This window comes from Pteropus medius, unplaced genomic scaffold (genome assembly GCF_902729225.1).
Source record: "Pteropus medius unplaced genomic scaffold, Ma_sr-lr_union100, whole genome shotgun sequence".
Taxonomy (NCBI): domain Eukaryota; kingdom Metazoa; phylum Chordata; class Mammalia; order Chiroptera; family Pteropodidae; genus Pteropus; species Pteropus medius.
The window spans coordinates 47,422-66,222 of record NW_024351560.1 but is presented as its reverse complement, the minus strand read 5'-3'; the positions used below and the strand labels follow the sequence as shown (position 1 = coordinate 66,222).

Here is an 18,801-nt window from a genome sequence, read left to right as displayed (position 1 = left end):
GAAATGAAGAATATACTAGAAGGCATCAACAGTAGATTAGATGAAGTAGAAGATCCAATCAGCGATTTGGAAGACAGGGTGCAGAAAAATCAACTGGAGCAGAAAAAAGAAAAAAGAATCAAAAACATGAAGAAACTTTAAGGGACCTATGGAATAACATTGAGCATACAAATATTCGCGTTATAAGAGTACCCGAAAGAGAAGAGAGATAGCAAAGAATTGAGAACCTATTTGAAGAATTAATGACTAAAAACTTCCCTAACCTGGAGAAGGAAATAGACGTACTAGCTGAGAAAGCTCAGTCTGAAATGAGAGGAACACAAATAGGCTCACTCCAAGACACATTTTAATTAAAATATCAAAGACTGAAAGAAAATGGCTCAGATGATAGAAGCTTTGTTCATCCCTCTTGTGACCAAATCAAAGTTGTGACTGAAACATGGAGCAAACAGCAAGAAAAGTCTTCTGATATCTAGATAAACAAAAACATTACAACTAGAGAGAGAAATAAGAAATCACCCAGCAATGGTAGAAGGTAGGAGGGGGCAAAAATTCAAGGCTGCCGGGTCCCCAGCAGTTGTGTGGGATAGAGGCAACGAAGTGGCAGCAAGCAGCTGCAGATGCCTTTTTTTTTTTTTTGTCTTTGGCATGTTTATTTTTAAAAAATTTTTTTCCGTCCTTACACTGGGAGCGGGGAGGGCTCAACAAAGGAACAATGGATACTGCTGGCATTTCTGTACAGAATGGGTCTCGCCTCTGGCCCTCACTTCAACAACTCAGTGTCCCCCTAAAGTCCCTGGTGCCCCCTGCGCAGCCAAACCAAGCCTGGTGCTCAGAGCAAGAAGGTCCCTGACTGCAAAAGTTGCTCACAGACATATCCCCTTTAAGAGGTGTCTGCAGCTGCTAGCTGCTGCAACCACTGCCTCTTCCATCCCACTCAGATGCTCATGTCAGATAGCCTCACATCCTCACCCTGTCCAGCCTTCTGCCTTTGCTAGGTGATTTCTTAATTCTATCCCTAGCTTCTTCATCTAGGTCCCAGGTAATTTTCCTTACTGTTTGCTCCTTGTTTCTGTCACAACTTTGATTTGGTCAGCAGAGAGATGAACAGGGCCTCTATCATCAACGTCATTATTTCCCCCCTTGCAGATGCCTTTTAAAGGAGCCGTGTGTTTGTGACTTTCATGGTGATGGTCCTGCTTGCTCTGAGCACCGGTTCTGGGTAGGCTGCTCAGAGGGCACCAGGGACTTACAGAGGGACACTGAGTTGTCGGAGTAAGAGCTGGAGGCGAAAATCTCTCCTGGACAGAAGTGCCAGCAGTATCTATTGTTCCTCTGTTGAGCCCTCTCCACTCCCAGTGTGGGAACTTAGCATAGTCATAGCCGAGACATCATCAAACTGGATAACAGAGGTCGCTCTGCCCAGAGGATTCCCTGAAACTCTGCCTCTCCCAATTCGTGTCCCCACCCAAGCCACATCCAGGTGTGACCTCGCTTAGTCAGGTGCACCTTGTTGAGCAGCACCTAGACTCACATTGATGGCAGCTGGCCTCGGTTTCTGGTGTGGCCTTTTGAGGCAACTACAAGAAGAGCATCTGTGGATTGCTTGCTGAATCTTAGCAGGTGGCCCCAGAGGGACACAGCCTGGGGCTAAAATTGGCCTGCTGCCTAACCCCTCTCAGGACTGTGCCTCTGAACACCTACTGCACAAAGAAGCACTAATAAGACCTAGGAGCTTTGCTCAGTACACAGAAACAGACATAGAAATGCAGCCGAAATGGAAAAACAATGAAGCAGAAACCATATGAGAGAATAGAATAGAGATCCAGGAATAATGGAATCAAGCAATCTAACAGATGCAGAGTTCAAAACTCTGTTTATAAAGATGCTTGATGAACTCAGGGGAAGTGTAGATGAATTCAATGAGAACGTCAACAAAGAGTAAAAAACATAAAAATGGAAATGGAAATTGTAAAAGAGAACCAGTCAGAAATGAAGAACACATTATTCGAGATCAAGAGTATATTAGATGGAATAAACAGAGTGAATGAAGAAGAGGATCAAACCACTAATATAGTGTATGAGGAAGCCAAGGACACTCAATCAGAATGACAAGAAAAAGAAGCTAAGACTATAATAATAATTTAAGGAGCCTATGGGACACTATTAAATGTAAAAATATCCACGTCATCGGAGTACTTGAAGGACAACAAGACATTGAAGTGCTATTTGAAGAAATAATGATGGAAAACTTCCCTAACCTGGTGAAGGAAATAGACATACAACCCCAGGAAGCTGAGAGAGTTGTCCCCAAAAAGGTGAACCCAAAAAGGCCTACACCAAAGCATATCTAATTAAAATGCCCAAGGCTAAATACAAAGAGAAAATCTTAAAAGCAGAAAGAGTAAAGCAGTTAGTTATCTATAACGGAGCAACCATAAGACTGGCAGCTGATTTCTCAAAAGAAACCATGCAAGACAGAAGGGCTCGGCACAAGATATTCAATGTGAGGAAAACTCAGGATCTGAATTAATGAATGTTACCCCAATAAACTTAATTAAAAAAAAGAAAAGAAAAAGAAAACCCAGGATCTTCAACCAAGAATACTTTATCCAGCAAAGCTCTCATTTAGGGTTGAAGGACAAATAAAGAGCTTCCCAGACAAAAATAAGCTAAAGGAATTCATCAACACCAAGCCACTACTATACGAAATGTTGAAAGTCCACTCACTGCGAAAGTCTACTCACAGGAATAAAGAATGGTAATTACTACACTCCTATCAACAAGTAACTCAAATGGAAAAGAATTAAGTGCTCCAACCAAAAGACAGAGTGACTGAATGGATATGAAAACAAGACCCCTACATATGCTGCCTACAAGAGATTCACTTCAGATTAAAAGACACACACAGACTAAAAGGAAGGGGATGGAAGAAGATATTGCCTTGATGGACCTACAGGGTATTGCACTGAAGGAAATGGGTCAGATAGAGAAAGACTAATATCACATGATTTCACATACATTTGAAATCTAAAGAACAAAATCAACAACAACAACAACAAAAGTGAAAATAAACTCATAGATACAAAGAATATTTTGAGGGCTACTAGATGGGAAGGTGATAGGGAGACAGCAAAAAAGGGTAAAGGTATTAAGAGGTACAAATGGATAGTTTCAGAATAGACATGGAGATGTAGACTGTAGCATGAAGAAGGTAGTTAATAGTGTTGTAATAAATATGTAAGAGGAAATAAGGGTACTAATTTTAGTGGGGCAATTGCTTTGTGACTTATGTGGATCTCTGATCCCAGTGTGTACAACTGGAACTGGTATATGATTGTATGCCAACTAAAATTGGAAAGAAATTCATTGAATTGTACAATGTAAATACAAACAACTAATTGTCTTTTAGTTTTCAATAAAGCCAGAAAATAAAATAAAAAAAAATAATAAAATAAAACAAAATAAGAAACAACGGTTAAAAAAGACAAAGAGAGAATCTTAAAAGCTACCAAAGAAAGCAACTAGTTACTTACAAGGGAGCTCACATAAGACTGTGAGTAGATTTCTCAACAGAAACTTTGCAGGCAGAAGAAATTGGCACAAAATATTCAAAATGTTGAAAAGCAAGGACCTACAACCAAGACTATTCTACCCAACAAGACTATCAGTTAAAATTGAAGGTGAGAGAAAGAGCTTTAAAGGACTTCATCACCACCAAGCCAGTATTACAATAAATGTTAAAGGACTTCTTTAAGAAAAAAGAGGAGAAAAACATAAATATGAATTAAAAAAATGGCAATAACAATGTACCTATCAATAATCACTTTAAATGTAAATGGATTAAATGCTCCAATCAAAAGACATAGGGTAGCCAAATGGATAAGAAAACAAGAGACCCATTTCAGATCAAAAGACACATACAGACTGAAAGTAAAGGGATGGAAAAAGATATTTCATAAAAATGAAAACGAGGAAACAGCTGGGGTAGCAATACTTACATCAGACAAAATAGACTTTAAAACAAAGGTTATAATAAGAGATAAAGAAGGACATTACATAACGATAAAGAGATCAATCCAATAAGAGGACATAGGGTAGTAAATATTTATGCATCCAACATAGGATCACCTAAATATATAAAGCAAATATTCACTGAAATGATAGGAGAGATTAAAGTAATACAGTCATAGTAGGGGACATTTACACCCCATTAACACCAATGGACAGATCTTCCAAACAGAAAATAAATAAGGAAACAGTTACCTTAAGTGACACACTAGACCAGATGGATTCGATTGATATTTTTAGAGCATTTCACCCCCAAACAGCATAACATACATTCTTCTCAAGTGCACATGAAACATTTTCCAGAATATAACACGTTAGGCCACAAAATACGTATCAATAAATTAAGATTGGACTCATAACAAGCATCTTCTTTGACCGCAAAGGTATAAAATTAGAAATTAACTACAAGAAATAAACTGAAAAATACATAAATATATGGAGTCGAAATAACATGCTGCTAAACAATTAATGGGTTAGCAATGAGATAAAAAAAAAAATCAAAAGATACCTTGAGACAAATAAATATGAAGACACAATGACTCAAAATATGAGACATAGCAAAAGCAGTCCTAAAAGAAAAATTCAAAGCAATATGGGCCTACCTCAAGAAACAAGAAAAATCTAAAATAAATGATCTAACCTTAAACCTAAAGTGATTAGAAAAAGAACAACAAACAAAGCCCAAACTGAGTAGAAAAAATAAAATAATAAAGAGCACAGTGGAAATTAAAAAAAAAAAAAAATAGAGTCTAAAAAACAACACAAAGACCAATGAAACAAAAGGCTGGTTCTTTGTCAAAATAAACAAAGTTACCTGAAACAATAAAATGCATAGAAGAAAACATAAGAGCGAAACTCAAGGACCTGGGGCTTAAAGAGGATTTTATGAATTTGACCTCAAAGGCAAGGAAAGTAAAAGCTAAAATAAATAAATGTGACTATACCAAACTAAAAAGCTTCTACTCAGCAAAAGAAACCATACACAAGGTAAAAAGACAACCATCAGAATGGGAAACTATACTTGTAAGCAATGCCTCTGATAAGGACCTAATATCCAAAATACAAAGCACTCATACGACTCAATAACAACAAAAAAACAAACGATCCAATCAAAAAATGAGCAGAGGATCTGAACAGACATTTCTCCCCAGAGGACATACAAATGGCCAATAAATATATGAAAAGATGCTTAACATCTCTTTCTGTTAGGGAAATGCAAATCAAAACCACGATGAGATACCATCTCATGCCTGTTAGAATGGCTATAATCAACAGGACAAGTAATAGCAAATGTTGGAGAGGATGCAGAGAAAAAAGAACCCTCATACACTGCTGGTGGGACTGCAAATTGGTACAGCCACTATGGAAAACAGTATGGAGGTTCCTCAGAAAACTAAGAATCGATCCACCATATGATCCAGCAATCCCTCTACTGGGCATACCCCAAAGACTTGAAAAACCCATATCTGAGAAGATATTTGCACAGTGATGTTCATAGAAACATTATTCATGGTGGCCAGGACATGGAAGCAACTGAAGTGTCCTATGATAGATGACTAGATAAAGAAGCGGTGGTACATATATACAATGGAATATTACTCAGCCATAAGAAGAGATGAAATAGTGCCATTTGCGCCAACATGGATAGACCTCAAGATAATCATGCTAAGCGAAATAAGCCAAACTGAAAAAGTAGAAAATCATATGATATCACTTATATGTGGGATATAAACCTAAAAGCAACAAGTGAACAGGACAAACAAACAGAGACTCATGGACATGGACTATAGAGTAGTGATTACCAGAGGACTATAGAGAAGTGGTTACTAGTAGGGTGGGGGAGGAGCGGGGCGGTAAATGGGGTAAAGGGAGTCAAATATATGGCAGCTGAAGGAAACTGGACTTTGGGTGGTAAACACACAATAGAACATACAGATGTTAAATTATAACGTACACCTGAAAATTATATGATTGTATTAACTAATGTTACTCCAAAAAACTTAATTAAAAAAAAATTTAAATGGAAAACTTGAAATTGTAAAAATCCTTGAAGAAAATAAAGGAGAAAATCTTCTAAAAAAATAAACAAAATTAAAAAACATTTAATAAGACTCATCAAGAAATAGACAGGACCCAAATAAATAAAATCAGAAAAAAAAGAGAAGTGGCAACTGACTCCACAGAAATACAAAGGATCATAAGAAAATACTACAAACAATTATATGCCAACAGATTGGACAATGAATAAATTTCTAGAAACATACGATCTCCCAAGACTGAATCAAGAAGAAATAGAAAACCTGAACAAACCGATTACTAGTACTGAAATTTACTTGGTAATTGAAATACTCCCAACAAGCAAACGTCCTGAACCCAATGTTTTACCAAACATTCAAAGAAGAATAACACCTATTCTCCTTAAACTATTCCAAAAAATTCAAGAGGAGAAAAGTCTCCCAAGCTCATTTTATGAGGCCACCATACCCTGATTCCAAAACCGGACAAAGACATTACAAAAAAATAAATTTATAGGACAATATCTCTGATGAACATAGATGCAAAAATCCTCAAGAAATATTAGCAAACTGAATTGAGCAAAACATTAAAAAAAATCATACACCAAGATCAAGTGAGATTTATTCCTGGGATGCAAGGTCGGTTCAATATTTGCAAATCAATTAATGTGATACATCACATTAACAAATTGAAAGATAAAAACTATATGATCATCTCAACAGATGTAGAAAAAGCATTTGAAAAGTTCTAGCATTTATTTATAATAATAAAAAAAAAACTCAGCAAAATGGGTATGGGAAACATACCTCAATATAATAAAGGCCATATATGACAGACCCAAAGCTAACATCATATTCATAAGTTAAAGTGTTAAAGTGTTTTCTTTAAAATCAGAAACAAGACAAGAATTTCCATTTTCACAACTTAGTCAACATAGTATTAAAAGTCCTAGACACAGCAAACAAGAAAAAGAAATAAAACACATTCAAGTTTGAAAGGAAGTAGTAAAACAGTCATTATTTGTAGATGACATGATATTCTATATAGAGAGAGAACCCTAAAGTTTCCACTCAAAAACCATTAGAACTGATAAATGAATTTACTAGCAGGATATAAAACTAATATTCAGAAATCTATTGCATTTTTATATATCAATGATGAACTGTCAGAAAGAGAAATTAAAAAGACTATCCTATTTACAAGTGCATCAAGAAAAATAAACTGCCGAGGAATATATTTAACCAAGGAAATAAAAGACCTGTACTCAAATAATTATAAGTCACTGAAAAAAGAAATTAAAGAAGATACAAATAAATGAAATTATATGTCATGCTCATGGATAGAAAGAATTAACATCATTAAAATGTCCATACTACTCTAAACAACCTGTACATTCAATCTCTATCAAAATACCAATGGAATTTTTCAAAGAACTAGATCAAATAATCCTAAAATTTATGTGGAACCATAAAAGATCCTGAATAGAAATGGCAATCTTGAGAAAGAACGAAATTGAAGGTGTCATACTACCTGATATAAAACCATAGTACAAGGCTATAGTAATCAAAACAGCATGGTACTGGCATAAAAACAGACACATAGATCAACGAAACAGAATAGAGAGCCCAGAAATAAATATATGACTATATGGTCATTTAATCTATGACAAAGAAGACAAGAAAATACAATAAGGTAAAGACAGTCCCTTCAATAAATAGCGTTGGGAAAACTGACCAGGTACATGCAATAAAATGAAACGACCACTTTCTTACACCATATACAAGAATAAATTCAAAATGGATTAAAGACATAAATGTAAGATTCAAAACCATAAAATTCTTCGGAGAAAACAAAGGCAGAAAACTCTAACATTGCTCTGACTAATATTTTTATCTGACATATCTTCTTGAGCAGGGGAAACAAAGGAAAAAATAAACAAATGGGATTACCTCAAACTTAAAAGATTTTATACAGCAAGGGAAACCATCAACAAAACATAAAGCAAACCTACTGAATACAAGAAGATATTTACCTATGATACATCTGATTAGGGTTTAATATCCAAAATTTATTTAAAAAAAAAAAACAACTCATGCAACTCAACACCAGAAAAACAAAGAATCCAATTTAAAAATAGGCAGAGGACCTGAATATATATCTCTTAAAGAAGACATGCAGATGGCCAATAGGTATATGAAGAGATGCTCAACATCACTAATCATAGGAGAAATGCAAATTAAAACAACATGAGATATCAGTTCACACTTGTCAGAGTGGCTATCATCAATAAATCGGAAAACATCAAATGCTAGCAATAATGTTGAGAAGAGCGAATCATTGTCCACTGTTGGTGTGATTGCAAATTGGTACAGTCACTATGGAAGACAATTTAGAGGCTCTTCAAAAAATTAAAAATAAAACTACCATATGAACCCCGATTGTACTTTTGGGTAAGTATCCAAAGTAAACCAAAACACTAATTTGAAAAGATATATGCACCCCTATGTTCACTGCAATACTATTTACAATAGCTAAGATATGGAAACAACCTAACTGCCTGTTAATAGACAATTGGATAAAGAAGTTATGGTACATATATATAATGAAATATTACTCATCCATAAAACAAAACGAAATATTACCATTTACAATGACATGGATGGACCTAGAATGTATTATGCTAAGTGAAATAAGCAAGACAAAGACAAATATCATATGATTTCACTTATATGTAGAATATAGAGAACAAAATAAATGAATAAACAAAACGAAAATAGGCTTATAGGTACAGAGAACAAACTAGTGATTATCAGATGAGAGGGCGGTTAGGAGTCTGGGTGAAAAAGGTGAAGAGAGTACAAACTGATTGTTACAAAATTGTCATGGGCATGTAAAGGAACATAGTCAATAATATTTTAATGGCTAACAGCATAAGGAACATAGTCAATAATATTTTAATGGCTATGTATAGTGTCAGGTGGGTACTAGAGTAATGGGGAGGAATGACTTCATAAGTTATATAAATGTCTAACCACTATGCAGCACACCTGAAACTAATATAAAATATAAAAGTCTTTATTACAAAGCTGCATATATTTTCCAATTAAAATGGAGTATTTAAGGAAGGAATACAATATAAATGTTCACATAGAAGTTTAATATATAAATAATGCCTAAAAAACACTTTGAAAAATGTAGTTTGATGAAGATTCAGTTAGAGTAAAAGATACATCTCTTAAGTACAGCATTTCATTCATTGCTACTGGAAGACAATCCAAACAATCTGTGACTATAAAGCAGCCCCCAGTTCTTGGTGTGATCCAGGAAGTCTTCACGTTCTTTACATTTGGGAGGATCATCCATGCAGAAGCCGACCGCTGTGTGCAGCACGTGGAAGAGGAGGAGTTCCAGCCCAGAGAGGAGGCTCCCCTGCATCCACTGGTCTCAGGGACTGTCAAGTGGAGGTGGAGGTGGGAGGAGGCAGCCTCACAGCAGGGGAGGCCTGAGTGGAGAAGAGGGAAGAGCACTGCTTTACTTAAAGTTAAGACCCAGGACCTCTCCTGGGGACCATCAGGTCTTGGCTCTTGGCCTTTTGGCGGGTTTGGAAAACCTTATTGTAAAGTAACAATTTTCACAACTTCTTTCAGGAACTTGAGCATTTTTAGCATCTCTGCCATCTCCTCCTCTTGCCATGAGCGTTTGATCTCTCTTCCTTCAGTTCTGGAACCAGGGAAGTAATTTCTTGCCTCAGCAACGAATAGGTCGAGTTCATCTTTCTGTAAGCGTCGGTGAGGCTGGGTGCTTAATGACTCTTTCTCTCGCCTTGCATCTTCTAAGGATGGCTGAATCCTCACACGCTCCTCTTTCGTTGCACTGAACTTGTCAATGAGTTTGGCACTTCTCAATCTGGGCAGCCACTGTGTTTGCTACTGCGCTTCAAGTCTTCCATAGAGTTGAGTGCAAACAGACCGAACAAGTTTGACTATAAATAAGAGACCCACCAAGAAGCTGATGGCAGGTGGACAAGCCACGGTCATCCACGTGGACAGTGAGGCGTGGATGAAGGCCAGGGGGCAGCACTTCTACCTCCACCACGCCCAGCTCCCCAAGGATCCGCCCAAAGCCCAACTCCTCAGAGGATAAATCTGTTAAGAGTTCTGACATTTCTAGACAGGACGACAAAAGCATTTTGTCCTTACGGAAAATTAAAAATTGTACTTTATTAAGTTAATGTTCAGTTTCAGCCAGACTTCTCTGAAACCATGCCAACAGAAGTAGAGCGCAGCTCACTACTGTCAAGTGGGGAGAGGTTCCCCACTAAACCTCCACTGAAACCCATGGGAGATAGAGAAGGTTAACACTGGGCAGGGTTGAGAGATCGGACTCTCACTGGCCTTCTGCTTGTACTAACCACCCTGTATTCCATTAAGTGCCAGCAATACTACCTCATCTTCATTCTTCTTTCCATTTTTCAGAATCTTATTGGTTTTTTATGTATAATTTTAAGTATTTAACTGTAGTTAGTGAATAGGAAAGAATGTTTATGCCATCATTCTCATTTAATGCTTTCTATCTTATTCTTTTCCTAAGCACAGTTATGAACATGTTTTCCTTAACATCACATAGACTATATCTAGTTCTGCTCTAAGCCACCTGAATCCGATTTTTTGTTTTGACCCATAAGTTTACCTCAGGATTCTTTACCCACTGTTCTGATAGGACAGTGGACATGTCAAAACCAATTGTCTATGGATCATATTTGTTTCCCTGAACTTTTTGTTTCACTAATTTATTAAACTATCCCCCCTCCAGCTGCAAACTACTTAACTACTCAGAGCTTTACATAAATCCTTCATATCTAATAAAGCAAGTCCTCCCACAGTGCTCTTCTAAAGGGATTTAGTTTGATATTACATCTTTACAAGTATGTCTCCACATGAATTTTTATGGAAAAGTGCTTTTTGGTTTTTTTAGGATTAACTAAAGTTGCAGCCATTTCATTGCTTTATTCTAAGATATAGTCTATAATTTGTCTTCCAGTTGATCAATTTTAAATTTCACTTTTAAATTCTTCATTATTATATTTTTGTTATTGCTCTTGATTAGGTTCTTAATATAAATGAGACTACAAATTACCTCTGTTCACTAATTCAGCTATAACTAAAAGTTTCTAGTATGCACATTTATTTTTATTACTTTCTAAATGTCATGCAATTTTGAAATTGATTTCCTTCTTAATATACTGTTTAATAGAGATAATTTTCCAAAGTTCCATATCAAGGTTTTTTGTCTACTCATTTTATCATTACTTTCTACATTTACCGAACTATGTTGAGAGAATATTATTTGTGGTGATTCTAATTAGTTGAATTTATTGGTGTTTAGAATAAAACTATATTTTCACTGTCTTATGATAATTCCAAGGGAACTTGAAAGGCTTGTCCTTTAATTTCAGCATACACATATGCAACTATGTGGTCCACTTTAATACAAATATCATTTATATCTTCTATAGCCATATTTATTAAATATGCCACAGGATTTATTATTCCATCAGATGAGGTACAGCAGGTCCTCAAATAAATTCCTTTCATTAAATGTCATTTAGTTACAACGTTGATGAGAAAAAAAATCAATTCCCTACAAGGACCACTGTCTGTGTGGAGTTGGCATGTTCTCCCCACGTCTGTGTGGATTTCCTCTGGGTCCTCGAGTCTCCTCTCACATCCCAAATGTGCATGTTAGGTGAACTGGTGTGTCTACATTAACCCCATGTCTGAGTGCGCGTGGTGTGTGAATGCACCCTGAGATGGAATGGTATCCTGCCCAGGGTGGGTTTCTGCCTTGAGCTGAGCTGCGGGGATATGGCCACCTGAAAAACGGAACTGGAATAAGCGGGTTAGATAATAATGATTAATCTTTCTTAAATGTATGTCTAGCTCAGATTTACATCAATGGTAATATTAGAAGTGTTTTGGATCTTTATTTTGAAGTTTGGTGATGTTTCTGCCCTAACAACTCAGTTCTTCTTTATATCAGTGAAGACTGTAATAAAGGTGGTTTTATTACAGTTCATTTCACTTAAGTCAATTTCCAGGAACCTACTGACAACATTAAGTGAAGAATTATGATCTCATAATTCCAGCGAATCTTAAAGTCTTAGAAATTCATATTTTGTTTTATGATCATTGATATCATATTGCTTAGTGCAGCTATTCAAATACTCTTGCGCTATCAGGATTTCTTTAAAGATAATGAATTTATTGCCTAAATATAAACCTGAATGATAACAGAATATTAGACCCTAAATTATTTATTTTTATTGACTTAACAACTTTACCATTCTTTTATTTTATAACCTTTCTAACATACTATTGAGGGATATCTTTTTTAGCCAATCAGTATGATTAGACAAAGGCCAAAAAGCACATGAAAAAACTGCTTGGCATCGTTAGTGATCAGGAAAATAGTTAAGGACTAAATTATGTCTCAGTCAAATTCATATTTTGAAGCCCTAACTCCCAATGTGACTGCATTTACAGATAAGACCTTTAGAGAGGTAACGGAGGTTAACGTGATAAAGGAGAGGCCCTATTTCTGTAGAACTGATATCCTTATAAAAACGGGAAGAAACATCAGACACCTTTCTCTCTCCATGAATGCAAAGAGGAAAGGCCCGGTGAGGACACCGTGAGAAGGTGCTCATCTGCAAGGCAGGAAGAGAGGCCTCACCACAAATCAACCCTGCTGGCACCCTCTTCTTGGACTTTCAGCCTCCAGAACTCTGAGAAATAAATTTGTTTTTTAAGCCACCCAGGCTATGGTATTTTGTTATGCCGGTCCAGCTGACTAATACAGAAATGCAAATCAAAACCTCAATGACATAGCACCTCACATCCACTCAGATGACTACAATCAAAAAGTGAGATAATTAAGTACTGGTGAAGATGTAGAAAATTTAGAACCCTCATATGCCATCATTAGGATTATGAAATGATACAGCGCCTTTGGAAAACAGTTTGGCAGTTCTACAGAGTTATCACATAGCCAGAAATTCCGCTCCTACCTATATGGTCAAGAGAAATAAAAGCACATGTCCATGCAAAAACTTGTAAATGGGTTTTACATCAGCATTACTCAATAACAGCCAAAAGGTTCACGGACTGATGAATGGACAAACAAATGTGGTATATCCAGACAAAGGAATATTATTTCGCCAAGAAAGGATGAAGTACTAATACATGCTACAATATGAACCTTGTAATGCAAAGTGAAAGAAACCAATCACAAAAGAACACATAATGTGTGATTCCATTGACATGTCCAGAATACCCAAATCTATACAGACAGAAAGTAGATTAGTGGTTGCCAGAGCTAAAGCGGCAGGAAATAAGGAGATAATAGCTAAAGGGCATGGGGTTTCTCCCTCTGAGGTGAAGAAAACTGACTGTGGTGTTTCCATATATCTATGAATATACTAAAAGCCACAAAACTGTATGCTTTAAATGGGTAAATTGTATGATACGTGAATTACATCTCAATAAAGCTGTTTAAAAGGAAAAACGACTTTCGAAAGTGGTTCCCTCTAAAGTCTAACTACCCCAGGAGTTTCCTTCTGTCCGTGCTCACTCACCTGGGAACCTCTGGTTTGGGAATTCTTCCTCTAAGGACCAGGGCTCTTCACCTTGCTCCAACTTGAAGATCACCTGGGGTTTGGTAATGCAATACCCTGTGAACGTAACAATCCACAACAAAGACTTTATATATAGACCAGATCCACGTGCTTTTTAGATTCTGAAGGTGGAGAAAGATATAGCAGCAAGAGCAAAATGAAAGTACCCATTTGCAGTTTTCAATGGGAAAGCAATGACACAAACATCGTTTCTGTTTCTCTAAAGGTTTCAATTACCCAGGCCTCTTAAAAGCCTGAACAACATTAATCTCTACAAAGGGTCCATGTGTTTTGATGATTACAACAAAAAGGATTTGAATTCCAAGGGGAGTCACATAGTAAGACCTGCTCACCCATGGAGACAAAGTGGCTGCAGTTCTCCAGCATCACGTCTCTGTACAAGGTCCTATGAGCAGGGCCCATGTACTGCCACTCATCTGGGGTGAACTCCACAGTCACGTCTTCGAACGACACTGATCCCTGCAATAATACATTTTGTTCAAAGTTCAGAATTAAGTGACAAAGAAAATACCTTTGAGAACTACTATTTTCCTGTGTACTCTTAAGGCTCTAAAACAAATAGCTATAAAGAATGTCTACTCGTGCCCTAATTTGTCTTTAACTTTGGAGTTACTCAATTAGTTAAAAGGGTTTGTAATGTACTGTAATTCATTCATATATTTTTATGAAAAATTTCAGTGTAAAGAGTTCCTACAACTCTTCTACGTCCCGAGGGATTACCCTGGGTAGTCTAGAGAATTCTAGAGAATCCTAAGATGTTCAATCCCTCCAAGGACATCAATACCATAAATAATGGGAGCCAAGGAAACAGTACATGTAAGTTGTGGAGATCCCGTACATGATTGAACTTATGTATCAATAAACGTATAAAGATATATAAATCTAGAGCTCATGGAGAACAAAGGATGACTTACCTAGGAGATGGAATCAAACAGACTAGTATGAGAACACTGCCTACACTGAAGTAACAGCGACAGATATAAATAGAAAGATCTAATCAGCAGAAGCAGTAACCAATTAGCTACCCAATCTAGCAGTATGAGCAGCTTCTTGAATGCTGGTGCCAAATACCGATATTTAAGACATACAAAAAAAAATATCTTAGAAGTTTTCATGAGACAGACCTGTTCATGCTGCTACTGACTAGTCTGTAGAACAAAAAGCTGGAACTGTCCCTTAAACTACGCATGGTTTTAGAACACAGACGGGTGCTCTAGGACAAAGACAAGCATTAAGGAGACACTAGCAATTTAGGTGGTCATGGAAATTAACAGAAGCAGTCAGACAACAACTTGAGCACATAGGGATTGGACAAAAAAAAAGTACCAGAAACAGCATCTGAGGCACCGTGAATATTAAGGAGGCTGGCAGAAAAAGTAGAGGCCACAAAGCCAGAGAAGAACTTTTCTGAAGGTAATAATGGAATCATGAGGGAGTAGAGTATTGAAAACTGAAAAAAGAGAAAGTTTCCACAACAAAGACTTTAAAGGGGGTGGGAGGAGGGAGCCGGGGGAGTTGCCGTTCAATGAGTATAAAGTTTCACTTGTGCAAAATACTAAGTTCTAGAGATCAGCTGCACAACGTGATGCCACTAGTGAATGATACAGCACTGTACATGTAAAAATTTGTCAGGAGGGTAGATCCCATGTTAAGTGTTCTTATCGCAAGTAAACAGTAGAAAGAAAGGGAAGTAGATTAAGAGACAAGAGGACAGAAACACGTTTTTTTCCAGTATTATGTATCCGGTTATATCCTCACTCATGTCTTCGGTATGACTGAGTGAATACCTTCTTTGTGTGAAGTTCAGAGCCAGTAGCTGGGAACTTAAACAAATGAATAAAAGATGAGGAACTCCCCTCATTAAGTTTATCTTAATATAAAAAATAAAATAAAATTTAACTATATTTTCCAAAACTAAAACATTAGTGAGAAAACTGTTGTTTTTTATTCGTTTCTGCCAATCTCTCTAATATGTGACTTAATAAACAGCTGGATAAAAAAAAATTAAGCTAACAATGACAGAAGTGCAAATGGTGAAGTAGGAACCCCAGAAAATTCTCTCTTCCACAAAAACAATGAAAAAACTGGCGAAAATTATAGAAGTTAACAAAGATAATTTCTGGAAGTATACAAGAAAATTGGCTGAATCACTCTAAGTATAGTGATGTTGTATCATTTTAATATACCCTGTTCCCATCCCTCTCAAACTCTGCCACAGTTTGAGAATCCACAGGCTCCAACCTGCAGCCTGGCAACTACATGATGGGTTGTAGTTCCATCAAAGTATCATTGCCAGAAAAACTGTCATCATTTGGGCTGTTTGGTAGTTCGATGAACGACCCCACTACAAGGATATCTTTATGTGTGCTAATTTGGAGCTCATACAGTGTGTGAAAAGTCTTATCCTCAGAAGCATCTGGCCAAACATTTAAAGGCATTTGTTTAACTTATGTGGTGGGTATTAACTGAAGTGGTGGATAACAGCAGGAGCAAACAATGGCCTGATCGAGAAGCTTAAAATAGGAAATGCTGAAGAATGAGATGGCAAAAAAAGATTTTGAAAAGCTCTGATATACTCCTGAGAATCTAAAAGGCTACCCACATGCATAGAACTATGTATAGGCCCAGGGCTGACGGCATGCTCAGGAAAGACATGGGAAAGCCCTAACCTCTAGGTGACTATGAGGTTTGGCATAAGAAAGAAGTAAAGGCCACTACAGGCTTATAAACTGCCTGACTGAACGTTGAAGGAATGCCTTCACATGCACAGAGCCCTGAAGCAAAGACTGGGAGACTACTGGTTCCAGGCATTTAATGAAACTTCTGAAGAAACTTCTACTGCTACAGACCACAAAAAATATAGGTTCTACAGAATTAGTTCAGAAAAGTCACTGAACAAATAAATATCAAGGATGATCCCTATGGAGGGGAGACATTCTGATTTCTAGAGCTGCCTCATCTATGTTATTTTAAATGTCCAGTTATCAACAATAACAACAACAACAACAACAACAAACTATTAAACAAGGGGGAGAAAAAAAGAACGTAAGATCCATATGCAGGAAAAAGTATAATCAAAAGAAACTGCTCCTAAGGAAGGAGATGTTAGACTTCCTAGGAAACAACTTTAAATCAGTTGTTTTAAATATGGTCAATGACCCCTAGGAAAGAATGTCTAAGGATAAAAGAAAAATATAGGAATAATATTTCACTAAGTAAAGAGTATCGATAAAAAGGAATCAAAGAGAAATTCAAGAGCTGAAAAGTACAATAACTGAAACAAAACTTTCACCAGGGGAGTTCAATAACAGATCTGAGCAAGTCGAAGAAAGAATGAACAAACTGTATAATATGTCTGTTGAAATTATGCAGTGTGAGAAACAGAAAAAATGATGAAAAATAACTATGAGATAGCATCAAGTTTACAAGTCAATGCATAGAGTCCCAGACAAAGAGAAGACATACTCTGAAAGAGTATTTGAAAAAATAATAACCAAGAAGTCTCCAAATTTGATGAAAACAATCTACACATACCAAAAACTCAATGACCTTCAAGAAGCATAAACTTGGAGTAAGAGAGCCACACCTGGGCACGTGTTAATCAAACTGTCAAAAAGACAAAAAGACAAAAAAGTTTTTGAAAATCTCTGATATACTCCTGAGAATCTAGATGGCTACACACATGCATAGAGCTGTGTATAGGCCCAGGGCTGACAGCATGCTCAGAAAAGAAAGCCTTAAGTTGTCACCTCTAAGTAACTATGAGGTTTGGCATAATAAGGAATAAAGGCTACTGCAGTCTTGTAAACTGCCTAACTGAATGCTGAAGGAATGCCCTCTCATGCACAGAGCCCTTAAGGAAAGATGGGAGACTTACTAATTTAAGGAAATTTCTGAAAAAATTTCTACTGCTACATACAAGAAATACAGGTGCTAGAGAATTAGTTCATAAAAGTCATTAAACAAATAAATTTCAAGAATGACCCCTGTGGAAGGGAGACATTCTGATTTCTAGAGTTGCCACACTATTTCGTTTAAAATGTCCACTTATCAGCAACAACAAAAAACTCTGCTAATCAAGAAAAAAAAAAAACAAGAAAGCAAGATCCATATGCATGAAAAGGTGTACTCAACAGAAACTGCTACTGAGAAAGCAGATGTTGGACTTACTAGGTAACAACTTTAAATCAGCTATTTGAAAATAGTCAAGAATTCGAGGAAAGAATATCTAAAGGCTAGAGGAAAATGTCAGAACAATATTTCACAAAGTAAAATGTATCAATAAAAGAAACTAAACAGAATTTCAAGAGTTAAAAAGTACAACAACTGAAACAAAACTTTTCCCTAGAGTTCAACAACAGATCTGAGCAAGTGGAAGAAAGAATGAAAAACTGTATAATATGTCCATTGAAATTATGCAGTGTGAGAAATAAACAGAAAGAAAAAATGATAAAAAAAAAATAACTACTAGATAGCATCAAGTTTACAAATATATGAATAATGAGAGGAGAAATAGTCTGAAAGAATATTAAAGAAATAATACCCAAGTCTCCAAATTTATGAAAAACATTAATCTACACATCCCAAAACTCAACAAACTTCAACTAGGATAAACATGAAGTAAAAATGCCATACCTGGACACATGATAATCAAACTGTCAAAAAAGACAAAGACGTTCTTGAAAATAGAAAGAAAGAAGTGACTCATCACGTACAATAGCAGTAACAGCTGGTTACTAATCTGAAACCATGGAGAAAGCAGTGGAATGTCAGATTAAAAGTGCTGAAAGAAAAAGGTTGTCAACCAAGAATTCAATACCCAACAAAATTGTAAAAATTAAAACTTTTTGAGATAAACAAAAACAGAATGTGCCAAAAGCAAAAATGTCCTGCCAGAAATAATACAGGGAGTGGTTCAGCAAATCTTTGCAGACTGAAAGTAGATTAGTGGTTGCTTGAGGCTTGGGGTGGGGAGGGATAAGATAATGGGACGGGATAAAACCTACACACTTTTTTTTTAA

The 18,801-nt window shown here is 36.5% G+C and overlaps 1 protein-coding gene across 1 annotated transcript in view; it reads right to left on the bottom strand.

Annotated features, from left to right (window-relative positions):
* LOC120587039 (uncharacterized) overlaps nt 1–18,801 on the bottom strand; it is a 47,284-nt gene that overhangs the window by 24,946 nt on the left and 3,537 nt on the right. Inside the window, exons 5-7 of the mRNA XM_039843646.1 lie at nt 14,113–14,239; nt 13,721–13,816; nt 10,089–10,253 (exon numbers count right to left, since the gene is read on the bottom strand). Of these exons, the coding sequence (XP_039699580.1) occupies nt 10,089–10,253; nt 13,721–13,816; nt 14,113–14,239 (388 nt within the window). The remainder of the gene's footprint in view (nt 1–10,088; nt 10,254–13,720; nt 13,817–14,112; nt 14,240–18,801) is intronic.